The sequence below is a fragment of the Tetrao urogallus genome (genome assembly GCF_951394365.1).
Source record: "Tetrao urogallus genome assembly, chromosome: 14".
Classification (NCBI taxonomy): domain Eukaryota; kingdom Metazoa; phylum Chordata; class Aves; order Galliformes; family Phasianidae; genus Tetrao; species Tetrao urogallus.
In genome coordinates this window covers 13,943,490-13,971,459 of record NC_136827.1, presented here as the reverse complement: position 1 = coordinate 13,971,459, position 27,970 = coordinate 13,943,490, and the positions used below count along the sequence as shown (strand labels likewise).

The window sequence follows — 27,970 nt, the reverse complement described above, 5'->3', positions numbered from 1 at the left end:
TGCGGAGAGCACTTACATCCCATAACCCACAGCTCCACCGCACACAGGCATCACTCATAAAGTTGGGTTGCCTTAGTTACCAGCAGTAATTACAGATGTCTTTGTAGATTGTGCAAAAGAATAAAAGCCTTCCTTAGATCTAAACTGTCCCCTTGCAAGGTTATTGCCATGTAGAGAGCTAGTAAACCACAGGAACAAAAATCATGCCTCTGCCAAAATCAATCCCAACACCGGCTTTAGCCAGAAGTTCACCCTAAAGGAGGATGGGAGAATGAGCTTTCCTTTGGAATAGGAAAGGACAGCTCCAGCACCCAGCCTTCTCAGGGTCACCAAGCTTTGGAGACCTGCTGGGTCCTCACTGTGAGTGCTGAGGGGCTCTGGGTGCTGCCACATCCCACAGCCCCAAGTTGGCACCATGGCTTTCCCAGGGCTCAGTGAGTTGCCCTCTTCCTACACTTCAGTCTTAAAAGATGAGTGACAAGCTAGCTACACATTTTCCAAAGTGAAATTCCTTCTCTCCAGGATGCACCTCAAACATCACTGTGCAATGTCAGCTTCAAGTTTCTGACAGGTGTGACATAGCTCTGATCTAAAAATCTGAAGGATACCCAACAGCAGTTACTGGTCTTCAAAGCTAAAATGCCTCCATAAAGATAAAGGAAGACCAGAAAATTAATATGTTTTTAAGAAAAGTAGTTCAACTGGAGCAAGCCTTTAGAATCACAAAATCACAGAGCAAATGCATGATGGCCAACAGTGTCATTCCCTGAGGCAGACAAGCAGTAAGAAAAGGTTGTGCTGTAGTTACATATTTATAAGACCTCAATTCCTCGTTTTTTTCTTTAGGTGTATAGAAAGATGGTAAAAAATGTGACTGAAGGAATCCAAATACCTGGATGGCTTTTGAGGGAATTTCAGAGAAACACACCGTCGTTACAGCACATCATGGAAAGGCTCTTTATCATCCTATTACATTATCCTACTAACTGAATTTCTTCAGCACCTACATCAAACTTGGAGACGTTCTCTTAGACAAATACATGATAGGCATGCAAGAGACCCCCCCCCCCCAAAAAAAAAAATTATATAAAATGAGACCTTGGGGGAAAAGCAGACTTCAGGAGCTGCTGAGAATAAAACTCTTCACTGACAATAATGGAAGCAACACACAATGACTCAACTACGACAAGAATACTATTTGCTTCCTTGGAATTTTTCAAACAAATCCTATGAAGAGCCTCCAGTTTGATGAAAAGGTTACCACATCTAGAGAGATTTAAAATTACAGGTTGTAAGACTTCTCTAACAAAAAGCCATCCAGTCTTTGTTACCTTTCCAAACTCAGACACATCTTACACATCTAGATTCAGACTTCCTTGCCAGATCAGACACCATTATGCAATTCCTCCATCAAATTAAAGCTCTTATCAGTGCAGTAAAAGAGAATCAGGATTCTGAGATAACTTGTTGCCAGATGTGAATGTTTCAGGTTAAATCCCCCTTGCCCACGGCTGCTTCTGCCCATGTGCACTGATGTGGGCACACGATACTGCTGCACAACCAGACGTAGGAATTAGCATGATATTTGAGTCCAGGCAGGCTTGGGACCAGAGTCGGAGGTGATACAAGCACCAATAACTCCTCTTGAGCTCCAAAAATGGAAAATTAAAAACCAGGGGGAATTCTGCTGTCATGAAGGCCACACTGTGTAAAATTTAAGTCCTAATCTGCGTGACATATATTTGGGTTGAAATGCAAAAAGTACGAAAATGGGAGCAGAACCAGCCTGCTCACTGGGCTGCAAGGCCAGCTTTTTAAACCTCCCAGGACTCATTCTGAACAGGCAGGACAGCTTTGGAGCAGTCCTACAGAGCATCCCCAGCACTCCCTGTCAGAAGGCAAAGCCCACATTGCTACTGCCCATGTGTTCCTCAGGGCTTCCCTCCCCTTCCCAAAAGCCAGAAATAAAAGCAGCAATCTGGGCAATCATTCTTTACTTCCAAAAGCATGCCGATAGGGCTAATCAGTGCTTCATGCCCTAAAACTGGACAGTCTGGAAAAGAGGGTAAGACAAAGCTCCCAGCTGCTTTCCAGGTGACTTCTTCCCTGCTCAACCAGCAAGAGGCCATCATGCACAGCAGAACCATTGCTGTCTCATGGGAAGAAGTAAAACGCGGTAGCACCAAGGAGGAGCACAGCCTGGGGCACCCAGATGACCATTCCGCAGTCCCTCAAACACTAAGCTAATAGTTAATATGACAATCTAAGATTTCAAGGCACTGGAAATCAATTAACACCTGCCTACCAATATCTGGATTTATATCCATAGCTGACCATTCACATCCTTACATGGAATGGGAGCTCCATTTTAGAGCAATTTAGAGACGAGGTTGGGTGAGAGCTGTGTGCTGCCCACTGAATGCACCAAGCACTGCAGCTATGGGGCTGGGTAAGGGTACCAAGCCACCCTTCAGAGCAATTTGAACAGGCTGCAGAGCTGCTCCTTAACAGAGGGAAATCCCCACAACGCGGGGCTGACCACACTTCAGTCTCTCAATGTACCACATTTAAACACAACTGCTGCCAAGCCCTGGAGGTGAGCACTGCCAGCCAGCCAAGCCCCCTCCCCATCCCACACTCCCTGCACGGCCACCAGCAGGGCTGGAGAAGGGACACCCGGCATATCCTGTTTGAAAGAGAAATAATAATAATCTAAAAAAGAAACGGCTTCTCGTGTAGTTTGCAGCGATTCTGGTGTGAGAAATGCGCCCAGCCTTGGGAGGAGCGGAGCACCGCACGGCTCTGCAGCACCTCGGAGCCCGGAGCGGAGCCCCTCGCGCGGTCAGCGGGCACCGGGATGGCTCCGAGGGCACTTCTGTGCGCAGCTCTTGGAGCTACGCCGTCACCCGGCAGAAATAAAATAGATAAAATACACACGGCCCAGCAACGGCGCGAGGACGGCTCAGCATCGCTCCTGCCCGACACCCGTGCCGGCTCCCACGTACACACAGGTACGCCGAGTCCAAAGGCTTCCCAAAAGCCACCCAGCCCTCCAGCGGCACAGCCAGCAGCGCGGACGGCTCAGACGTGACCCCAGCCGGCCGCCGGGCTCCCGCGGCGCACCGCGCAGCTCCGACCCCGCGCTGCCTCCCGTCAGCGGGATCCGCCCGATCCCCGGCCCGCCCCTCCGTGCCCGGGCATCCGCGTACCCAGGCTCGGCCGGCCCGGGGCCGCCGCCGGAGCCCGCCGCCCGGACGGCCACAAAGGCTCGGCGGCGGCACCCACCTCTCCTCCTCCATTGTGCGGCAGCGGGGCGGGCTCAGCGCCCCGGGCTCGGCATGGTTGCGAGCGGCCGCCCCCGCCCCGGGGCCGCTTCCTCTGGGCGGCTGCGGAGCGTTGCGTCCCCGCCGCGCCCCGCCGCAGCGACTGCCGCCGCCGCCGCCGCCGCAACCCGCGCCGCCCTCCGCCTCCTCTCAGCCTCCTCCTCCTCCTCCTCCTCGCTGCCTCCTCCCACTGCGAGCTCGCCGCTCGTCTCCGGGCAACGGCGGCAGCGGGGGCGGCCTGCTGCTCCGCCGGGCTCGGGGCTGCGAGCAGGTGGAGGGGCTGCCCCGTGCGGCCGGCGGCCTCGCGAGTCGTCGGGCACGAGTCGGAGCAGATAGGCGTCAGGAAGGGCCTCCCAGCCCGCTGCACGCAGCGCTTCAGAAACCAGCTGCTCGTGGCTGGGATCTCCTCCTGTAACTGAAAGCAGCGGCGTTGCAGCCCTGTGGCAGCGCTCCCCTGCCGCCCGCCAGCAGAAGCCAAACAACAGAACTCCCCTCAGAACTGCTCCTTCCTGCCGGCCTTCCTACAGTCCAGTTTCAGCTGTGCTGCCGATAATCCAGATGACGGCTTATTCTCAGGAGAAGTTGGTCCTCTCACAAACCCACGGCCCACCAGGTGAAATCATGCAGCTTCTTCTGCTGCCTCGAGGTTATGGATATAAAGACAAGGAAATGCTTGCTTGCTTCACTACTTTAGGGTACACCGAATGATTTGTGCAACAGAAAGAGGTATGGAGAAGTGTCAGTGATTTCTATTGCAAGAAGCCATCCTCTCTTTCATAAATATCACCTCACCTTTTCACATTTCTCCTCAAATCACATCCTTCTTACCACCATAAGTTCCATATATCTTAAATTGCATCAGCAATAACGATTTCATAGATTCTACTGCACCCTCCACAGGAGAAGTTAAAAAGCTTGTTAGAAATCCTCATTCCCATTCTTCAGATAAGAGAACTTGGAACATCCGGAGGCCAAAGGACTTTATCAGTGCCACATGGGGATGGAGAATTGGAGCCCTGCTGTTTAAACACCATTTGGCAGTTCTCCCATAAGTACAAAGCCATGAAGCCACACCTCCTCAGGTAAAAGGAATGATTCCTGCATTTTCCCTTTGAGAATCCCATTCAATCCATTGAACACACCTAGATCCTCAAACATTTCCCAAGTGTCCCTTCACATTTTGGGCGTACAACAAGATGCGATTTCAAGTCAGGGATAATGTAGACTAAAAGTAGTAGCAATTATTCAACAAGTTCTAGACTTCATTTTCTACGTAAGTCCCTTGATAAGCATAAAATGTTCCAATGCATGAGCGTATCCTGAAACTTCTGCCAAGTACCTGTGTATCTTTATTAACACAGTTATTCAGTATTAAGCTTTCACCATGCAATCTACACTTCAGGCATGCTAGCTCTGGGCCCTAGGCACACAGATTGCACCAAAGCAGCAATGCCTTCTCACGTGTGCTACCCAGCTGTGCACTCTGTACTGCACAAATGCAGCCAGAGGAAGGTAAACCCCAGCACCTGGAAAGAGCAATCATGACTGGGATGGGACAAATGTGTGTTCCACGAAGCAGACATTAGAGCAGCCTTGGAAAATAATTACAATGGATAACCCCACTGCTTTCTTGTTTTAAAGTGCAAAGAATGGTATCTTTAAAAAAAAAAAAAAACAAACTTTAAAAAGGGATTAGCTACATGTGATGTGTGGAATTTTTTCAGGTGCTTTCAAGAATTCCTCCCTCGAGCTGCAATCACCAGGTTTCTGAAAGCTTCAGAGGGAAGAGTCACTGCAAAGCAGCGTTTCCAGAAGGATGCTGTTTGCAAGAAGCAGAGCACGCACACCAGCCCCAGGTCCTGCTCCCAGCACAGGTGTCCCCACTCCCAGCCTCCCGCTGCAGCCCTCTGCTGGCAGCTGTGCCATTTCCACGCTCCTGTCTGCCGCACGCCAGCAAAATAACAGTTTATGAAATATGTTTTTCTTTAGTCTTCAATCATAATTCCTATAAGATTACTCCAAGAGCTTCATTATAACGTTGCCAACAATAGTAACAACTGGCTACCTTCACCCCAGGCTGTCATTTCTGGAGTTGTTGAATTGCTCACCCTGCCCAGCAGTAACAGTTAGCAAAAACAGCCTCCCTGCTCCTCCTCCCCTTCTTTCCTGTAGCATAAAACACTGATGTCACCCGCAGCCAGCTATGCCAGCAGCACAAGCTTCCTGCCTCTTATCAACTCATGTCTGTATCAGAGACTTGCTGGAAGATTTTCAGACAGATTCTATGGTTTAGAATAGAGCACACAAAATGAAAAAATAAGATTCAGGAAGAAAGCTGAAAAAACAACTGTTGTGGACACTTGAACAAAGGTAAAACCTGTATTCAGGTGGCCAAAATGCTGCTGGGTCCTTCTGCTTAATGCTTCCCTGGTTGTGCCTCCCATTTCTGATCCAACTGAAGTGTCCTGTTTTCACTACAGGGCAGCCATGTGAACTTGAGCAAAAACTTAAGCTATGGTCCGAGCAAACAGATCATTTTAATGTGATTCTTTTTAATATATCCCTTTCTTCTTTCATGACTACCTTCAGTAATAAGAGGAAACTACGTGTTTAGTGTCATAAAGACACTACACAGCTTGATTAATATTTGTATACTGTAACACAGAGACTGGCACAAACAAGCCTATGCTAATTCAGGACCTCCCTGTGCTAATCAAGATCAGTTCATTATCACACCTTCTACACTCACTACCTCACTCTCTTCTTGAATTTTGTTCAAAAGTTTCCCTTTCTTTGCAAAGCCAAGAAACGCAGCCCATCACACCTGTCTTTTAACACAATATGCTGCAACATTACTAAGAATGAGCGAACTACCTCGATGCCACAGATGAGAAATTTGGCAAGATTGCTTCCCATAGGCGCCCTGTTTTACCTGAACAGAAAAAGCAGTTCATGCAGCATGGCTTCCTGGCAGATAATGGATTGTGCTTAACTCTCCTGCTTGAGATTTTACCTTTTTTTCTGTTCAATCTCCATATCATATCTAGATGGGAACTGTACATCAAAGGATTTCTGGGATTTCTGTTCACTTACCAAGCATTCATGGTGTGCTTTTCACAATTTCATCTTCTCATCCTCTCTCCAAACAGACACAAACCCTGTGGGGAAGAAAAAGCACACACTTAGAGAAGATAGATAGCACGGAACACCGGCTTCTTGCCACTTGGATGACGGTTCCCAGCTCTCTCAGTCAGCTCCCAAGTGCACAGCAAACTAGAAGTCTCATTGCCATCAGCTGCACACAAGCCCAGCCCAACACTTCCAAAACATCTGTGGTGCTGATTCATGCCTCAAAAGGTTTGAAAACTAATGTGAATCCTTTGAGCAGAAGCCCAGATTCTAGCTGGTGCTGGGCAAGTGGAAGAAACAACTTCCCACTGACAACTCCCAAAATTTACAGAAAAATTATTTTTTTTCTTAAATTCAAGAAAATAACAGATGAGTGAGCCCAGAAGAAAAGGCACATGGTGATTTGCTGCAGGTCACTCACTACGAATACTTGAGTCCTCCCTTGTGCTCAAGGGGAGCTCTCTTTTTCAGGAGGACACATACCTAAGAAAATACTCTAACACTGAAAATTTAGCATTACTTTTCTTGCAGGATGCACTTTACAAAATAACCTGTGCCAGAGGCATTAGCAACTGTAACTACAACCAGCCTACAGGGAGGAGCCCTGAACTTGCCATCAGGACTCAAAGGAGCTCTCTTAGGTAAAACGAGCTTTGTTATTCCAGCAACAGCGGACAGAATTAAACAAGTCCAAATGAAATCACACAGCAAAATCACCCAGTAAACTTAAAGGACTGCTAAAAGGATACTGGATGATCACACAGGGCAATCAGAAATCTCTTATGTTTGCAACCCAGCCAGGGAGCAGCCAGCTCCTGACACCAGAGAGCATCCTCTTTGAGGGGGGGGGACCTGGAAGATGAAATAGGAGTAAACCCTTTCCAAACACAGCTGGGAATGCTGTGCTTTCATTCAACAGCTAGGTAAGCACAGCCTCCTCCCAGGGCCATGCACAGCCCTTGTCACCATCTGTTCATCGGGGTGCATGGCTGGCGGAGGGAGGCTTGCCACTGAGCCTGGGCAAGCTTGCCAGAAAGAAAACCAGGTGACTGAGCCACAGGTGAAGAAAAAGCAAAAAAGAGCCCAAATCTTCAGCCCCAAACTCTTCCTGTGCATTTTATCTGGCTTTGCTCTAAGTCCATGCTGCAAATTGTTTTTCCTGTTTTTTTTCCTTCCAAACCTGCTTCTTCCCCCCCAGGGTTTTGTGGGAAGCAAAATTTCGTACACAGCAGAAGGAACCAGTTCTAAAAGAGCAGAAACCACACAAAGTTACAGAAGTGACTAAAATGTTCTCTCTTCTGTGTTCACTGGCTTACAGAGCAACTGGCTACTTTCAGGTCTTTGCACACCATTCCTTTCAAGAGTGCATTTCCAGCACATACAAGGACTTTGAGAGACATAAGCTAGTTAACATATACCATCCAACTGCCAACATTTTTACTACAGAAATCTGTTCAGATGCATCAGCTTATTCTGCTGCTAAGAAATTTTTCCTGCAGTATTAAGCAGTGATACACTGATGGTAGTAAGCAAGCACGCATCTTGCCACGGCTAGCTTTCCAAATTGGTGTTGACTCCTTACTGCACTGCACACGAGATATCTGAAGTTTAATTAATGCAGTACGCATCAAAGTTACCTATGGTGAACACACCATAGTTTGAATTTTAAAGAGCTCTTCTTACCAGAAGTGTGTTTTCCATTGTGAAAGCACTCAGGAATGAGACTGTATGTCTCAGACTAAGGGTTAACATCCAGATGCTGCAGACAGATGGCATTGTTAGTCTGACAGGGCTTGGCATCTCGTTTTCAAAGTTAAGGAGCTTTGGTTAGTTGGATAGCTGATAATCTGAGACTAGCCAGTGCTCGAAGCTCGATGTGCTCTGTAACAGCAGTAGCCAACAGCACCTAACAGGCTTTCAGCACAACTTTTCTCTTGGTTGCTAAGATCAGCTGTGCTGAGGAACACTCAGGAAAATGCTGTTGCAACATTTAGCTTAGTTTAGGCAAAACTTAGGAAAATAAAAGAATCTGAAGAATGTCTCTCCTGTATCAAACTACTGCTTCATTACAGCATTCCTGCTGCACTTCTTCCACATCATCCCACGAGACGGATGAGATGTTTCTAAGGGAATATAGATATAATTACAGCACTCTTAGAACCACACAGAGGTCTCAGTTAAAAATGAAAATGTATTTCCTCCCCTTTCCATACTGTAGAAATCAAACAGTTCTGGGAGCAGAGAAGATGGGGATTTGTCAAGGGGACATCAAGGAGGAAAGCACCCGATGCCATCAGCTCCTTTAAAAGCACGTGTGTGACCAAATCATAGAAAACACCTCAGTAAAGGCACACAGCAAAAAGCCTATTCATTTTGCTGTAAGACATAACCTTACACCAGTCAGTAGTAGCACTTATACTGCACTAGAAATAAATACTTACTAAAGATAAGCAGCTGAGGTTCTGTACATCACTGTATACACATATGTACCAGAAATAATAAAAGTAGTAATATTCCACCAGGAGACCTAAAAAAGCCCATCAGGAGCAGCAAGCAGTGCTGGCTCAGAGCTCCTGCTGATGTTTTTGAGTTGTGAAGTGGAAATAGAGGTGCAATTGTTTTATTCATGTAATGAAATATAATAACAAGCAGAAAGTCATCCTCAGGAGATGCATACATCAGGTGTCAGAAGCTGTTAAGCTTTAAAAGATCAAAAACACTGTTTGTTCTGGAAACTGCTCTCTAGCTGAGGTCGTTCACTTTCCATCCGCTAACCCTCACCCAGGCTGTATGTGTGTACACCACAGACACACACAGCCAGACTCCAAAAGACAGACATACAAGAAGTGCCTTGTTGTGACAGCTTAGGAAGCAGAGGTCCACAATAAAACGTGCATCCCACAGATGTGCTACAAACTGCTGATTATGTGATAAACTCTAATCCATAACGGCTACCTCATGACAAGCAATCCTTCCTAACACACTCAGAAATTTGCTTTCTATTAGGTAACCAATTATCTCACAGACTTCAGAAGCAAAATGCTGTTCTCACAAAATCGTACCACGTTTCTGTTTGCCCCGCACACAGCACAACTCCGTCCTTAAGGGATTGGATTTCCTTTGGGTTAGGGTTTGTTGTTGAGATTAGCAATTCAAACCAAACTTCTGCATTTTAGAAAGGATATTCTGAGATACACAAGAAAAAGAATCCGCTCTATTTTCAGACTTGCATGGGAGGTTGGGGTCCTGGACACTGCTCAGACCCTTTTCAGTAGCAATAGGAATGGCATTATATTGTGACAGTAGTATCAGCTAGCAAGGCAGGAGAGCAAACCTGTGCTCCAACCTACACAATGCACTTTTAATGTTAAATGACAATAAAGTTTGTTTTACAGAGGGGATCCAACTTTCTGAGGAAAAGAAAAACACCACCATAAAGCATTTAAGAACTTTAAATCACGTTTTTAACCAGGCAGAACTTCCAGCTCCATCCATTTTTAAGGCGACACATGCACAAAGCATCCAATACAGTTCAATTCCATCTCCTAACTCCTCCTGGTCCCAGACAGCCCACTACACAGAACTGGGAGCCCAATGCCTACAGCACTGCAGCTACTTAAGGACACCACACAGACCTGAGAGCTTCAGCTCTGGAGAGTAAACATTGTCCACTGAAGTCTTCTATGCAAACCTGCAGGGCAGGGCAGAGTTTTTTCAAACAATCACAGCTGTACCACAGTTAGTGACCAACGGAGATCTGTGGAGATTGAAGCAGCCTCAGCTGTTGCTTCAATTCCAAACTACCCTTCCATCAGCGAGTGTTAAGAACAGAGATGTACCTCTACTGATCTGTGCAGGTAGCAGTTCATTACCTACACAGGCGTTCAGCGTGTTTCTTTTTCAAGCAGTGGCCATTCATTTTAACAAAGCATATGCTAGGCTGATTTTATTAGTCATATAAAATTCACAGGTCATCCCAGATGCAGATCAAGAACAGATGGTACTTTGGAGCAGTGACTACAGTACTGAAAACTGCATGCACATCACAGCACAGCCATAGCGTGGTACTGCAGCCCCTGCAGAGCTTTGTTTTGAACAATTCCTTTTTTGTTCATCCAGATTTTAAAAAGAACATCCAAGTTTTCTTAAAACTACTGCACTTTATTCAGCTTCAACAGTAAACACACTGCTCTCATGCCGTTTGTCACAGGTGGAACCAGCAATCCTCTGCGGCCTTTTAGTTTAGGAAGGAATGAAGTTAATTTCAGACACCTGCACTCCTGAACTAAACTGCAAACTAAGGAACAGCAAACAAGGGAACTTGATCTCTTCTTCCCTAAAAGCACTCCAGAGTGACGTAAATAGTCTAAAGCTTTTTTGCATGCCAGCTACACACCTTCATTTTGTCTTAGTTTTCTATGCAGTTATCTTAGTTATCTCTGTGCAGAGGAGCCCATCTAGAGGGCACATATTTACTAAATATTAAATACATAATCAAAAATCTACCAACAGATGTCTTCCGTTTACTATGGAAAGCACACAAAATCTTTCTGAATATATACCTTTTGTTTCTTTAATGCCATCCAACACAGATCTGTACATCTACCTACATTCCATGGTGCACCCCAGTACTACTGCTGCTTATTAAACCATTGCTTACGTGAGCCCCTGCAATGTTCCAGCACTGTCACAACGAAGTTCTCACTGCCTTGAGACGAGGTAAGAGCAGGGCAAGGCCCAGCTCCTCGACGTGCTCACCACAAACATTCTATGGGATGCCTGTGGAAGGTAACACAGGTGACACGCTGCAGAGATACACGTTAGGTAGCAATGCTCCCTAGCATAGGTTCTATTTCTGGGATCTGCTTTTTATACTAAGACATCAGTCGTCCAAGAGGAGAGCTACACACAGGTAATAAAGCAGCATGCTTCAGCACAATTCTCAACATCAAGCTATTGCTTATCAAAGCTGCCAGATTTCACAACCAAAGCAGTAACTTTACAAATATATATATTCTTCCTACTACCAACAGCTTCTTTCATGACACAGAACATGAAAAATACCAGTTACACCTGATGAGCAAATCTCCATCCCTCCAACCACATAACAAAGCACATCACAGAAGTGAATTTAACTGCTTCTTTCAAAACCAGCTGGTCCCCAAATAAGGCTACTAAGGCAGTCCATCCTCAGAGCCCAGCTCACACGGCCAGACAGAAGACACAGAACACAGCACTTCAGTTTGTTTGCTAAAAGGAAAGCTGTGCTCCCAGGAAAGCTCAAGGATGACAGTCCAACGTGGTCTTAGACTGCAAATAAGGAAACAAGAACCATCCAGCTCTGTGAACTGAACTACAACCAACCAACCACCTGAAGCTGTCCTGATGAGCTGGTACTTCACCAACTGCAGCCTTTCACAAATACTTCTCTCAAGTGTCACACACACTTTCAATAGCAACAGCCTAATGAACTTCTAAGATTAAAAAAACCCACAATATAAATGCAAATAGCAAATCACTTGGAACCTAAGCCACGGAGAACCAGTTTCACTGTTGAAGAACCATAAGCATTACAACCAAGACGAAACTCTGCTCTTCATTTAAATCCCAACAATACCAAAAAAGTTGCCCTATTCACTCATGCTTAAGCAGGTAATGAATTTAGCTGACACTATTACTTCTGATAGCAATGAGAAAGATGTTGCAACTAAAATCAGAGTCAGGTTAGGCTGACATTCAAGACTGACAATACCTTGAATTTTCATGCACAATCTTCCAGCCCAGTGGCACAATTACACGCCTATCTTGCACACCTGGAGCAAATCAAGGCCAGCTTTTAAGACACAGACCCACACAGCATCAGCATTAAAGACTAAGTGCTCAGAAACCTGAAGTCAAAATAACTTTGTACTTACAAAGCCATGTCCCGTATCATACATACTCTCACTCAAGCATGTAAGGAATTCAATTCTTTATTTGATATCCATAAACCCATAAACGTTGCTATTCTATATTTCTATGCAGGAAGGCAGTTTTCCCCTAAAACATTATGCTTTTTAATAAACAACAAACTTTAATTCTATTGCGTGAAAGGGCTACAAATATACATTTGTTAATCAAGCAGACTACACAAATATTTTTGCTTTACAACTGGCACCTGGGTTACCGGTACACTTAGCTGGCTCATTTTTCATAGCACTTTGCCCAAACAGATTATCACTTTCAAATATCATGGGCAATTGCAATTATGAGGAAAAAAAAAAGTGTGCTGAGACAAGTATTGCAATCTTTTTGTTATTTCTGTTGCCCAGTCAATACTCACAGAGCCCACCTTTATTCACATGCAGGTTGCATTTTGCTCTACACCAGTCATCTAACGGCATCAATTAACTTTCAGGTCTGGTACAAGCATTAGCAAAGCATTCCTCGTGCTGCAGGCTGCCATCCTCCGGTAGGTGGAGCTGCCAGGGATCTCAGGGAACTTTAACGTAGGACAATTGTTCAGTGAAGTCCGTTAACTATGAGAACAGTGTGCATTTAATAAGGGGATAAATGCTGACCCTTTCCTGAAAGGAACTGTACAGAGACAAACCAATAAGAAGACTTGAAACTAAGCAATCGGAAATTCGGAACATTTTATATGAATGAAGCACATGCTTAACACAAACTATTTCTTCAAAACACGGTACATACGCTGATGGAAAAGTCCTATAGAAAAAAACCAACTATGTCAGCACGTCAAAGCGCCCGGTACAAGATGGTGGATGCACACAAACTGCAAAGTGAAAACGAGTATTTAAAGACAGACCATATCCACGGGCTGAGACTTCAACAATTTCTCCGCCGAATGTTTGGGAACCGATAAATCCAGTGGGGGGAGCAAAAAAGTCAGTCAGAACCTTTACTGACAACAAAATACTGACTCTAAGTACACAGAGATTTAAAAGCAGAGCAACACTTAAAACTGAGAAAAGCCATAAACCGTACGGAATGGATCCTAGGAAAAAAAAATTAGACATGTAAAGATCAATGAACACAATGATTTATTTAAAAAATAAAAAAAAACGTAAAAACGACTTTTTTTTTTTCCTCCTTTACAGAAACGTTAACTTCAGTCATGGGATCCGAGTAGGCTTTGTAGAAAAAAACGTAGTAGCCAGGTATCGAGTCCTTACAACAAAGGAATTCCCCACAGCCCTCCCCGGTTGTTACTCCAGATCGGCAAGACGCTTCCCACCCCGTACCCCCCAAAAAAAAGCAAATTAAAACAAGACATTTTTCGTTGCTAGTATAAAAACGACCGAGGTCCAAGTAATAATAAAAAAATAGAGTCCATCAATGACTGTAACACAAAGTATGTGTGTGTGTGGGGCCCGGTCCGTCTTCAGAGAGAAAGAAGCGGCACGGGCGGCAGAGGCGGCCCCCAGGGGGCATTTAGGAGCTGCTCCCCCAGCGGGGAGGCATTTAAAAGGAGCCGCCCTCCGGCGGGCGAGGAAGAAACCGTCGAGAAGCCGCCCCGGCCCAACGGGTTCGGGCGTTCCGGCTCAGAACGAGCCGCCCCCGTACCCTCCCCCGCCGTAGCCTCCTCTGTACGGTCCACTGTTACTGCGGCCCCCCCAGCCGCCGCCCCCTCCGCCCCCTCCTCCGCCGCTCTTCATGGGGCCGTACGAGGACTGGTGCTGGCTGTAGCTGCCGAACCCGCCGTACCCATTGCCGTAGTCGCCGCCTCCCCCGCCGCCGCCGTACGAGCCGCCGCCGTAGCCGCCGTAGCCGCCGCCGCCCCCTCCGCCGTAGCCGCCGTAGCTGTTGTAGCCGCCGCCGCCCTTGGACAGCCCGTTGTGGTCCCGGTTACCGGAGCCGCCGCCGCCCCGACCCCGTCCTCCTCCCCGGCCGCCCCGCGAGGGCCGCGCGGAGCCGCCGCCGCCCGCCTGGATGTCCTCCTTGGGCACGGCCTTTTTCACCTCCACGCGGTGGCCCTGGATCGGGTGGAACTTCACCACGGCCGCTTTGTCGGCCGCGTCGTGGTTCTGGAAGTAGACGAAGCCGAAGCCGCGCTTCTTGCCGCTCTGCTTGTCGGCGATGATCTCGGCCTTCTCCACCGGGCCGAACTGGCTGAAGTGCTGCACCAGGTCCCCTTCGCCTACGTCCCCTTTCAGGCCGCCCACGAACAGCTTCTTCACCTTCGCGTGGGCGCCGGGTTTGGCCGAGTCCTCGCGGGACACGGCGCGCTTCAGCTCCACCGAGTTCCCGTCCACGGCGTGAGGAGAGGCGGCCATGGCGGCGTCCGCCTCCTCCACCGCCGAGTACGTGACGAAGCCGAAGCAGCGGGAGCGCTTGGTCTGCGGGTTGAGCACCACCACGCAGTCGGTCAGCGTGCCGTAGGCTGCGAAGTGCTCCCGCAGCCCGGCCTCCGTGGTCTGCACGTTGAGGCCGCCGATGAACAGCTTGCAGAGCTGCGAGTTCTCCATGCCGGTGCCGCGCCCGGGCCTGGCGCCGAGACTCCTCCTCCCGTCGGGGGGCAGCGCCGAAGCCTCGTTCCCCCCCTTTTCCGTTCTGCCGCTTCTTTCCCTCCTCTCTCGCTGCGAGCGGCGCGGCTTCGCGGCCCCCGGTGGCTCCCGAGGCCCAGCCCGAGGCCTTGGCTTCGCCTCGCCTGCCCGGCACGAGGCGCGGGGCGTCCCGGCCGCCGCGGAGAGGGGAGCGGGGGTGGGGGAAAACACGGACGCGCACAAAATGGCGGCCGCTGCTGCTCGGGAGCTCGGCCGGCTACTGGTGCCCACACAAAGGGGGCGCCGGGAGCCCCGCCCCCCGCGCACGCCCCCCGCGCCCGCGCGGCCAATAGGAACGCGCAGTTGGAACCGCCCGCGACTGATCTGCGGGGGCGGAGACTCGGGCGCGATCGACGGGCGCGGCGACCAATCAGAAAGAGCGACCTCCGCCGCGCGGCGGGGAAGAGACCGGTGCTCGGCGGTGACGGACGCGGCCGGCAGCCAACGGAGCGGCTCGGTGACGGCCTCCGGTGCCGAGCATCCTCTTCGCGCGCCGAGAGGGGGGAGGAGGAAGGGCCGGCCCGCGCTGTGCCGCTGCGCCAACCCCGCGGACGGGAGCCAATGGGCTCCTCTCGCCCGGCGCGCGCTTTCTCCCCGGCGGCCCCGCCCCCCGCGGGCGGGAGCAGCGGGCGGAGGGGTCGGCTCGCGCGGGAGCGTTTGAAACGCCGTGACCGTTGGGAGGCTGCGGGGCGCTCCCGCCTCAGCGCTCCGACGGGCTGCAGGCTGAGCGGGCACCGAGGGAGCAGCTTGTGGCGTCCGGCTCCCATCCGCGCGCCTCGAGTCGCTCCCTGGCTGTCTCCCCTCGTTTGTGCCCGTTCTTAACAGCGTGCTCGCAGCCGCTCCATCTCTAAAGCAGCTTCTTCCTTTCTCCTCTTGTTTCCATCCTCGCTCCCTCTCTCCAGCCCTATCAGTGCCTCCTCGCTCCTACATCTTCGCTTAGAAAGGTGTTAGGAGCTGCTCAGTGGCACGCAAACCCTGTGTACCACTGTTACTCCAATCCCTGTTTTCTATTCCTCAGCTTTTTCAGCCCTATGTCCTGAGGAGCAGATCTATCTATCCTCATCTCTGATGAGAATTCCATAAGCTTTTTCCAAGATCATTCTCTAGGGCGTTGTTCTCTGTGCAATTCCCTCCACTAAATACCACAGCAACTGAAGAATATTTCTGACCGCTGCAGTGTGTCAAACGCTAAGGATCGGAACCTCAAAATAAACAGTTCAACTTGCAAAAGCCTCCTCTTGAAGTTCCTCATACGGTGCCTGCTTTATATCCCAGTTCTTGGCTTCCCAAAGCCGGTGGTGCCGTTTCATCCCCCACACCATCCAAGCACATGGGTACCATCCTCTCTTATCACTTATTGTAAAAACTACGTAGCCCTTCCCAAGCTAAACCCTAAGTAGAAAATCACCCATGAGAACTTTATAGACCGTTAATAATTAGCAGTGAAAGGGAAGAAAAATTACAGAGAGCTAATTATGGCCACAGTGGATAACAAGGAAAACAAGCCTTTGTTATGGCTCACTTTGCTCCCCGAAAACAAGACAGACAAGCAGGCCAAGGAAGAGATCACAGAGGGAAGTCACTGCTTCTTTCAGCAGGAGGAGATGAGAGCCTTAAAACGTGAACAAATCAGCAGGCAAAATCAACAGCTGGCTCAATTCAGGCATAACCCAGACACTTTCTCTTTTGCACTTCTGTCTGATCGATTGATGACATGAAAACAAAATAGGAAAACCCTTTAAACATAAACAGATCCATCTCTTACAGATAGAAGTGCCTCCTCTGGTTCTGCAGACAGACCTAACTTCATTTGTCCTGCTGTGCTCCTGCGCGCTGCCCACTGCCAACCACCAGGAATGTGATTCCACACATCTCATGTATTTGCCCCAAATCCTTTCGGAGTTCAGTCCCTGCACTCAGAGGGCTGCACGTCCATATGCCTACCCTCTTACCACCGGGCTCTGGCAATGCACGGATTCCTAAGCAGCCAACCACTAACTTCTCTTGGCCGTCACACTGCTCTTCATACCTCCCAGTTCTCCCAAGTCACCTTGGTTACTCCGACCAGACCTCTCCAATTCCCATAGGACTCCTGCTTTCCTCCATCAGTGCACCACGTCCCTTGCTATACACGTTTGTATGAACTCTGTGCCTTTAAGTTGTTTAGTTTGATATTTTAGTTATTAGAATATTAGAAAGAAGAAAAAATTCACTGTTATCAGGCATTCGTTATTCCAGTAGCAGGCACACTACGGGGATCCACAAGAGGGCATCACTGGTTAAGAGATCATACAACGGGAATTAGCAGAGCACCTTCCAGGCACAGAGCTTCCCACCTTACAGCGTGTGCTCGCTAAGAGCTGATAAAAACGCACCACTCGTGAAACCGTTACAGAATCTTTCATCACTAAAGAAACGTATTTCTGCGATTCTGGTTGATGGGTCCAAATTTCTAAGACTGAAAAGGAATACTGAAGTTTTGGAAGAGAGCTTCATGGATAATACAACAATATTAAGTCTTTCAAGTTATAATGTCGCTTTAATATATTAAATAGTAAAACTCATCCCCTTTAATTTCTTTCAATCCCTGTAGTATCATTTTTATCAGTGTTGTTGGCTTCCATAACCAAAAGGTGTTGTTCATTCCTTATTAAAAAGAATTTAAGCACATCCATGGGATATCTTATGAACTTCATTACACCTGTTTTTATGAGTGTAATGCAGACCTCTAGACAGAGGTCTAGATTCACCTTCCAGCAGACAGAATGCGTTTTGGAACCCACAGGATTCCTTCATACAGACGGGTGGAGCAGTGAGTTCTGCACTGACATTATGCTCTTTGAAGACTGTATCAACATCATCTTGATGTATCCCGGCTATATACAGACCTCATTCTAAATTCTTCTAAATGTGCACAGGCAGAAGTGGTCTGGAATTAAGGGGACTCAACTGTAATTTCCCAGATCACCCGGAGATCTACACACATTCAGCAAGGGCCTTTAGACTACTCAAGTCAGAAAGATCTCTGTAAGACTTATGTAAGACTCTTAGAAGCTTCTCTCCCACTAACTCAGCACTCCAGGCACGCTGCAACTGTGCAGTTCACAGGAAGAAATTTTAGATAAAACACGCACCAGCAACAGAAACTTCCCCATCCTGGCCTTTTGATTAAGCTGTAACTGTGAAGAGCTTCATGAAAGGGATACAACCTTCCTTGAGAGAACTACTGCTTGTCCTTTTTTTAACAAGATATTTGTCTTTCATCCTGTTCTGCTTTTTGTACCTTAATCTGCAGAAATATTAAGACTGATCTTTTTTCTGAGACTGTCATGAATTACCACTGGTTGCAATGGGGCTTCCATGGAAAAAGACCAATTAAAATGCACTGAGAGGAAACTAAAGAGTCTTTTGCCTATCTAAGGTGTGAGCAGGGGACAATCCTTGGGATAGAACTTTCTGCTCCATGCAAATTCAGATGAGGAATAAAACACTTTACCCCTCTGCTTTAATTAATGCAAAACAAGAAAAAAGGTAACTACAGAATAACCCACAAGAATGGTTTATTCAGCAAGTACTATCAAAAGCTCACCTTCCTGAACAAAATCTTCCCTGAGCACTTTATAAGGGAACTGTGCTGAAAGAAAGAAACTCATCTCTGTGAAGGGTAAGGGGTAAAGTCATCAGATCATGGTAATCGGATCCTCTTCTTTGGATTTATATTACTATTTTTCTTTAACTACTGCCCTCCCCTTTCCTGTCTGAAGCTCAGCTTCTCTCCCCTTTCATCTTTCCACTCTTCTGTCAGAATTGATGATTTCCTTTCTTCTCTTTCCTAAAAGTTTATGTAAGAGCTGGTCATAACTTGGAGTGATGGGATGAAAATACATCAGGGAGAAACGGTCTGAAAAGAAAGAAAAAAGCATAAAGGGTAAAAGAGTCTCTAGCAATGCTGAGACAGATGTGAAAGGGCAGATTATTCACTAGATCTTGGATTATGATAGACCAGAATCATAAGTTTTGCATAAGGAAGACCAAGCCTGGGGCCAACCGCAATATTGGTCACGTTCAGATCTTCTAAACCTGCAACCCTTTCTTTATGTGCTTCGTGGTTAAATTAAAATCTCCTAGATTTCTTTTTTCCCTGATCTATTCCTAGGCCACATCTATTTCTTGCTCCACAGAACCTTCACCGGCTACTTTCTTTGTCTTTCTTTTGCATGACTAACGTTTAGCTTTGTTTGAACACAGCAGGGGCAGCTATGCTGTGAAGCTCAATATGCACCTGCCTGAAATCAGCTGTAAGATATCTATCCATGTCATTAAAGACATTTTAAAATGAGGTGTACAAGAAGTAAGGCTTTGTAGACCCCCCAGAAATGGAGGAAAATAGGAACAGGCTGCGATGAAAAAAGTTTCTTTTGATTACTTACGTATTTCTTAATTAATAATTAGGACAGTAAAAACATTCATGGCATGAGAACGGCAGGGTTTGGTGCTCACAGTGTTGTTTTAAAAAGATTGTTGACTGGGAACAAGCAAATGTGTGTGCCAGTCCAATAATTCAGCCTTTGGCAGAGATCACTATTGGAAAACATCAGCTGAGGAGTTCTGAAAAGCTACAAAGAATTGAATCAGCGTTTGGAAACGGGAAGCTATTATAAAACGTAAGTCAATGCAATCACATTCCTATTGCAATTACCCATATGTCTTATCTCTTTCAGTAAGAAAAGAGAACAGTGTCTTGGCTGACCCAAACAATAAAGATGCTAACCTTTCAGCCAGCGAATGCATCAGCCTCCATCTCACTGTACGCCAACTGAAGAAGGTCCAGAAATGAGATGAAAGTTCATGGCATGATACAATTTTTAAAATGAACATGCTATACGTAACTCATTTAAAGACAAAGTAGATTTTAAAGTGGTTGACTTTTCATTCTAGGAATGACCTAAATGAGAGGTAAGGACCGGAACAAGCAATCAAGGATATTGCTCAGCTATTCTTCAGAACTATGCAATAAAAGGGAGTGAAACCTAAATTCCATATAGACTTGTGAGTGAATTTTTGTGACAATTTTTCTCCAATTAGGAAAAACAACAAATTAAGGATCAGTGTCTCAACTGATAGATACACATCAATCCTTCTTTATCTGCAGGGGCTTTGGAGAAAAGTTCACAGTGCACTCTTGGTTGATTATCAGACGTTGCTTTTCTGATCAAATCATAACCTATTTGCTGAGGAGATGCTATTCAGGGCTTGATATCTGCATGAAGTAGGAAACCATGAAAGGACTGGGTTTTTCCTCCATCACAGCACAATGTCTTACCCTTTGCAACAAGAACTGGCACATATGCCACTAACACAAGAGAGGAAGAGTTCCCATTATGTTTATTTCTCTGCACCCCTTTGAAGTACTACAAAGACTAATGCTTATTAGCAAGAAATATTCCACGTCTTTCAGAGTTATTACAGGTCATTGAAGCAGCTCTTAGCCAAACTCATACTGAAGAACTCCTCAGCAACAGGCTGTTACTGACACTATGGCTGTTATTACAAACTCAAAGGTGGAAATACTTATTATGGATTCTAATCTTCCACTCTCCTCGTGGTCTGTATGCCATAGCAAGCACAGTGCCTTCACTCTAACCAAGATGAGACTGCTACACTGCATACACATGAGCCCCTGCTGAGCTATGGGCTGGCAGGTTCAGGTGACAGTGCCCTGTGCTCTGTGCCTGTAAGGGTTAAATGCTACCTGGTTTAAAAGTACCACAGCCACATTTACCCAAGATCATGCCTCTAGCTACAGTATAACCAGCAGCTTGGCAAAGATGTTCTAATTGGAATTATTACTCCAATAATACTATGTAATTGGAATAATTCTGATAGGTGGTTATCAGTGTAATGACTCACATTCAGTACAATGAGACTGCACCATTATTTTAGAGGTTTTTCTGTTCATTTGTTTGTTTTGCAAACTGTTATTGAAAACCCCAGTAAAACCCCTAAAATCACACTGAAAATCCTCCCAGATTCTTGAAGCACTGAAAACCCACAGAGGCAGAGAAACTAAATTTACACCTGACTGTCTTTACCAACCCAGTCAGTCTTAACCACAGTGCATTTCCAGTACTTTGTTATCAAGTCACACACTCACTCAATTTACACTCACTACCTGCAATCCCGCCTTCCCGTAAGCTACCGATGTCGACTGATAAAGACTATTTTCCCGTCATTTTTATTGAGCAATTTAGAAATATCATGATCATTTATATAAAGCAAATACAATTCTGCTATCCATTAACCTTGTTTGCAAATAGACACTGCAGCATTTGGATGAAAACAATCCACCTTGGGCCCCGCGTACCCAGCCGTAGATTCTGCTCAGTGTGTGCGCCTCTGACGTCAAGCATCAGCAACCAAGAGCAGCTACACCCACGAGCCTCTGATGTCCAATCTACTGTATCTAATTCACAACAGGTTACAACAAATTCAGCCCACAGAAGGCAGCTGACAGACACGACTGTATAATAAATGGGATCACATGTTAAACACTTCAGCCCTTCCACAGATGTAGGACTGCATACAGTATTAGAAACAGATGCCTGTGTAGATAAGCAATCTGACCTTTGATTAAAATTTGTAAATAGAATCAGGACATCTTTTAATTTTACTGGCTTATTTCATTTCTAAACAACGCATTTTTATGGCTTGTTCTGGTACACGTCCAGCACATTTCATTTTTAGGTCTTGATTCATTTCCTGGGTTAAACCACAACCAGGGGCAGAAACTGTAAAGCGCTTTGGAAAAGCTGTATTTTGCAATGTTTTTGACATAATCAAAATCAGCAAGAGCTAGAAATGTTCTAGAAAAGTATACTCACATTGCACACTCACAGCAGTCTGCCTAAAATTTCAGAATCGAGAAACCACTCTTGGAATAAAAAGCAATGGGCTGAAGTGAAGGGAATTTCAGGGCGAGGTTTTAAGTGAATCTTCCTAACAGTATCTGAGGTACTGGAAGGGATAACCTAGGATCACCACAGATGCTCACAAGACAGGTTAGGCAAACACATCACAAACAGAAACAAAGTACAAGGAACACAAGACTGATCAAGGCTCAGCTGAGAGGCCCCCTCCAGCTCTCTTTTCTTACAATCACAGCAGCATGACAACTAACTATTTTCTGATGAAGAGTTCCAATCTGAACTCTTACTACAGCAGCAGTCTTGCTTATCCCCAAATCCTGCTGCTTTCAGAACACTCTCCAAAAAGCAGAAGCAGTATGACAGACTCCAGCATCCTCAAATGTTTGGTCTGCAAGCTTCCAGTTCTCTAACTTAAGGGAGAATCCTCAACTTGTTTTCATGAATCTGTCCCCACACAAATAAATGCTGACTCCTGATCATTTCTACTGCCTGTTGTTCCTAATTCTGGAAAGCCACTGAACAGTTCAGTATGAGAGACCAGGACTGAGTGATCATGGACTTCCACTGGAAAAATAGCAGTTGTAAGAAGAAGTGTAGTAACAATAAATCCCCTTTTCATTATAACGTGCTGTGCTTTACTTCTCATGAAGATTGTTAGAACTCTGGTGTAAAATTTAAAATAGCACTTTACAGTGGAAAACATGATGAGTTTAATTGCAATAGAGCAAATGATGCACTTAATAGGACATCGATATCTCCTCTCAGTTAAAAAAGCAAGAAACCACCTGCAAATGTTTACGTATGAAATCCAGCATAGGGAAAACATTTGCAGTGCAGAACAAATAATTGAAAATGAAATTGCAAGATAAGGTGTTTGGGCGGAGGGAAGCAATGCAGTGAGGAAAAGCCACCCCCGTGACTGCTGGTCCTTTCTCCTCCCTGCTCACTGCTGTTTGCCTCTTCTTGGATTCCAGAGCTTTATTCCTCAGCAGCCTTTCTGCAGGCTGGCGGATTTGATCACGGTCGGAAATTGTGAAACTGTGGTTTGTTTCAGCAAGAGAAGAGAGTTTAAATACAGCTTCAGCAGCAGATGGCTCTGCTTTGGAATCTTTTATACACAAAGGAGATGTGTTTGCTGGCTTTGTAATCAACTCAAAAAGGGAAAAGAAATTTTGTTAACGACAGAGTGGATACAACTGGAATTTTTCATCAGGTAAGAAATCAGAGAATCTATAAACTAGTGAAAAGCTACTAGGATACGTCTCCTAAAGGATAATTGTAGTCTGTACATCCTATATTTAAAATTAAATGGAAAGTTTCATTCAGATTGCAATACTTTGGAATTTAAAGGACAGATGACGTTTGCAACCAAGACATTTGAGGGGATGGAACTATGCATTTTAGGTAAGAAAATACTTAGAAAGCCTTTTAAAAACTTCTTCTAGTTTAGACTATGCTGTAATTTTTTCATTTCATACGTTTCAGTAATGTTTCTGCACCTGGAGGAATGAAAGAATCAGGCTATGTGGATTATCATTTCTCACAGTGAACTCTCACTGTCTACAGGAGAGAATCTTTTCTGAAATGCACGGATTAGGGGTTGAAGTAAGCAGCAGAGATGAGTTCTCTCCTTAAACACTGCAATCCTGTTCTGACATCAGCTGTAATTGCAGTTCAAGGATTCTTATTCTGCTAATATTTATCAGTTTAAAAAAAATACCAGTCTGTATTACAATACAGTTCAACATGCTGCAGTGAGTTCAGGTGCAACTTATTTTTCTAACACTACGAGTACTCCAGATGTTTAAACAAGACAGGTATAAGCGTTTCATTGTCAAGGAAATGTTTAAATTGCCTTTCAGAATGACATGCATTAAAGTGAGCACTTTTTAACTCACAATATGCAGCAAACAGTGAAAAGAAATTAATCTTTCTTTTTTTGAGTAATGAATGACAACGTGGATGATGAGCCTGCTTAAAGCTAATGTACTGAGTGCGCTGCCCAGAAGGCCAGCATGGGGATTTGTCCTCAACGGCAGGCGTTGCCAAGGGGAGCCCCATGGCCACAATGAATTACTGGCAGAGGACACACAACCCTCACTCCCAAACTATCTTTTGCAGTCATGGATAAACAAATGAGAGGAGCAAAAGATACATAAAATATTACAAGTATGGCTCAGCCTCATGACCTCCTCGTCCCTGCAGCTTCTCCTGCTGACATAAATAGCAGGAAAGAACAGAGCTTGTCTTTCAGGGTATCTCTTTCAAAGCCAGAGCCCCTGCTAACACCTCATCTTTTCTTAAACAGCAGCTCTCAGGCTAGCCAGGTGAACACTGCAGGCAGTGCAAAGAGGAACATCGCCACTGGGACAAAGCAGCCAGGCACTGGACTCTTACACATCTGGAAGTGACAGCAAAGCTCATCAGGGCAACAGGCTCCTTGTCCTTCCAGCACATGCATTCTGCTTATGAGAAATCCAGCCAGGCAATTTGTGCAATTCTAGGGAGAAGCAGTTTGCAGTGCATTCCAGGAAATACGTTACTGCTGACACCAAGGCACATCACCTATTTGTGATGTGCTAGCTTCAGAATTCCGTCACTTTTGCCTGAACTCAGAGGACTTTTTCCAAGTCAGTGCACACCAATTAGGGTACGCAGCTCTTTTCCTGCTCTACTGGGCTCCAGACACCTGTGAGAGGCTACAAAGTCCAACCAACGGCCCTTAAAGCCTTGTTGACTGAGTTCTTATGCCATTCCCCCACTATAGCTGAAGCAGGGCCAACTGGCCCCATTCAAGAAGACTCTAATGTTAGAGCCCTACTACAAATTAAGTCATAGCTGGAACATCAAACCACATATGGGCACAAAGATCTACAGCCACTTCTCATTCTTGCATGACTAAGTAAAATACACTATTAAGGTATATTTTAATCAGAAGGACAGTGATAACAGATTTTACAAAGGCTTGTTTGTTTTTTTTTTAACAAACAATTTCAAATTCTTAATTTGAAGAACACAAAGCAGAAGCACGAGAACAAAGCAGTTCTGGATATAACTTTATGTGCAATATTCTTTGGGTAGCTGTAGGAAATGAAACAGCTATAAAATCATATTTTCCAGTTTACTCTTGGACTTGCACAAGGCACCAAACAGTTTTTATTCCCTAGTGATTAAATAGCAGCAATCATTTCTGTAAAAAGGTTGATCAAACTTATAAAAATTGCTTTTAGTAATAATAAAATGTCCACTCATCCCTTCCTCTTTTTGCACATTCTCTAACATTCCAGTGCTTCTCCATCCCATTCTCTCCACAGGGCTCACAAAGCTATGGTATTTATTACTAGGGACGACGACTGACCTTCTTCCAGCAAGTTTTCCAATAATTCCTACTTCAACAAGGAATTATGGTGAGTTAATGGCTGAGTTTTGAAAGTTGTATGCATAGCATATATCAACCCATCTTTAAATTTCAAAACTAACTCCTACATCCTCCTTTTTCACTTCTCCAGGTTGGAAACAAAGTCCTTTTCTGGCTAGAAAGCTGGTGAGCCTTTGATTTCAGATTAACTTTTAAACTCAGTGATAAATTCAGACCCACCAAGATTTTCTGCTGAAGCCAATTCTTCCCATTACTATTAGTTTCATAGCAGCAGAATTGTATTGTATCCATTCTTTGCCTGACAACCGTTAGAACTGAAAAAAGAGTCCACTCTGTATCTCTGGAGTACGTTATATTTAATCACAGAAAATGCTGGGGGTATCATTTGACAGCCTTGTACAAGGGTGAACAGAGTGCAGGGAAATGAAAAACAATCTCTGGCTGGGAAACAATCAGGTGTGTAACTAAGATGTGATCTTTGCATAGTTAACGCTTTTCTCAAATTAGATTGAGGAAAAAAGACATGCTATCTCTAACATGCAAGCAAATCAAGGTACTCCCTTAAAGGTGTCATTCACAGAGGTGTTGAAAAGCACTTAAGCTCAAGGTGCATCATTCTGGATTAAACCAGAGGGATTTGGTGAATTAGTTCACATTGCTTTGTAGTTTTAGAGAAAATACGATGTCTAAACTAGCAATGCAATGGCAGGTTCCAATTCTTCATTCTTCTGATAACAAAAAAGCAACAGACTGCTCTCACTGGAATTCCTCAAACCTTGCTAAATCTTCGGCTGAGATCTTAAAATGTTTAATTTTGAAAAGCAACATTTATCTGTTAGAAGAAGAGGATTTGTATGCAAACGTTCACGCAGCGTTAAACAGAGCTGTCACTGCTATTTCTCAAACATCACAGTCAGAGCTAACAGTCGGTACAGAGCCTTAGAAAAGGAGGCTCAGCCTCCACCCACCTTTCTGTACAAAGCCGCTAACATGACGCCATTTGCTTTTCTTTTCAGAACTCGTCAGTGCAGTAAGTAATTACATCAGATTTGCTTTAAACTTCAAGGACACCAAATACAAAGATTTCATCTTTGTTTTTAAAGATTTAATTGCCGCCTTGTGAAGCTCCAAGAAAAACATCTTCTAAGTACCAAGGGGATGGACATATTCACAGATGCAAAACCTTCCTAGCTAGGTGTTACCCACAGTCTGGGAAATGCTTCACAATGGATGAAGCCATTCAGCATCCTTCAGAGATTTTACCTAATCAAACTATGCCAAACAGCAGTTATTCTCACTTTTTGAACTTTGATACATGTCAACCTTCCTTCCCTGCAGTATTCTTGCTTATTACAGCCTACATATTAGTTACAACGGTGGGGCTTTTTGGAAACCTTTGCCTGATTGTTATAATAAAGAGACAGAAAGAAGCTCAAAATGTTACAAACATTCTGATTGCCAACCTCTCCTTATCGGATGTGTTGATCTGTATCGTGTGTATTCCTGTCACAGCTGCATACACTTTGATGGATTACTGGATATTTGGGGAAGCTATGTGTAAAATAAGCTCTTTCATACAAAGTATATCTGTCACAGTCTCCATTTTCTCACTTGTACTGATTGCTATCGAGCGATACCAGTTAATTGTAAATCCTCGTGGCTGGAAGCCTAATACCTCACATGCTTACTGGGGAATTATTTTCATTTGGGTCTTTTCACTCATGATATCCATCCCTTTTTTAATATTTCACCAACTAACTGATGAACCCTTCAAGCACCTGTCCTTCCACAGCGACTTCTACAAGAACAAAGTGGTGTGCATCGAGGCCTGGCCTTCCATTACTGAACGGCTGATTTTCACCACCAGTCTGCTGCTTCTCCAGTACTGCTTCCCCCTGGGGTTTATCCTCATCTGCTATCTCAAGATATTTGTGTGCCTCCGGCGGAGACACAGTAAAATAGATAGGATGAGAGAGAACGAGAGCAGGTTGAGTGAAAACAAAAGGATTAATCTGATGCTGATATCAATTGTTGTGACCTTTGCAGCTTGCTGGTTGCCTCTCAATATATTCAATGTTGTTTTTGACTGGAACCACGAGGCACTGATGAGCTGTAATCATAACCTAGCATTTACACTGTGCCACCTCGTGGCCATGATCTCAACATGTATCAATCCCATCTTTTATGGATTTCTCAACAAGAATTTTCAGAAGGATTTGATAGGGCTTGTTTATCACTGCAGGTGTTCAGCATCACAAGAGGAGTATGAAAACATCGCCCTTTCAAATCTGCAAACTGATGTGTCCAAGGGATCTCTGAAATTAAACAACCACCCTCCTGAGAATGCCTAAGATAACCCAGAAGCATCTTCTAAAATTTTGTATCTTGCTGCAGATGACCTTCTGTAGCTCTTCATCCTGGTACCTCCTCATCTAACTGAAGTTAGAGGTGGTCTTTGCTATTTCATTCAGCACAAACAGAATCGTGTGAGGTCTACTTCCCAAAGGTGTACTGCTAACAAGTACTTTATGATGGTATTGATGCCAATAAACCATTTCCAAGAGTCTTAAAGAACAATGGATATCAACAGTATTAACATCTTATCTTTTAATCCACAATTTCCAGGTCACTGTAAAAGTATTTCCATCGATGCAGCTGTCCTTCCTA

The 27,970-nt window shown here is 45.3% G+C and overlaps 2 protein-coding genes across 2 annotated transcripts; one reads left to right on the top strand and one right to left on the bottom strand.

The window, feature by feature from the left end:
* Nucleotides 1–13,996: 13,996 nt before the first annotated feature.
* On the bottom strand, nt 13,997–14,920 carry HNRNPA0 (heterogeneous nuclear ribonucleoprotein A0; the record flags this gene model as incomplete). The annotated part of the gene is made up of 1 exon (XM_079542168.1): nt 13,997–14,920. One exon carries the CDS (start codon nt 14,918–14,920, stop codon nt 13,997–13,999), a length of 924 nt encoding a protein of 307 aa, XP_079398294.1.
* An 11,609-nt stretch (nt 14,921–26,529) lies between these two features.
* LOC306951741 (neuropeptide Y receptor type 6-like) lies at nt 26,530–27,654 on the top strand (the record flags this gene model as incomplete). Its single annotated transcript, XM_079542269.1, has 1 exon — nt 26,530–27,654. One exon carries the CDS (start codon nt 26,530–26,532, stop codon nt 27,652–27,654), a length of 1,125 nt encoding a protein of 374 aa, XP_079398395.1.
* Nucleotides 27,655–27,970: the final 316 nt, after the last annotated feature.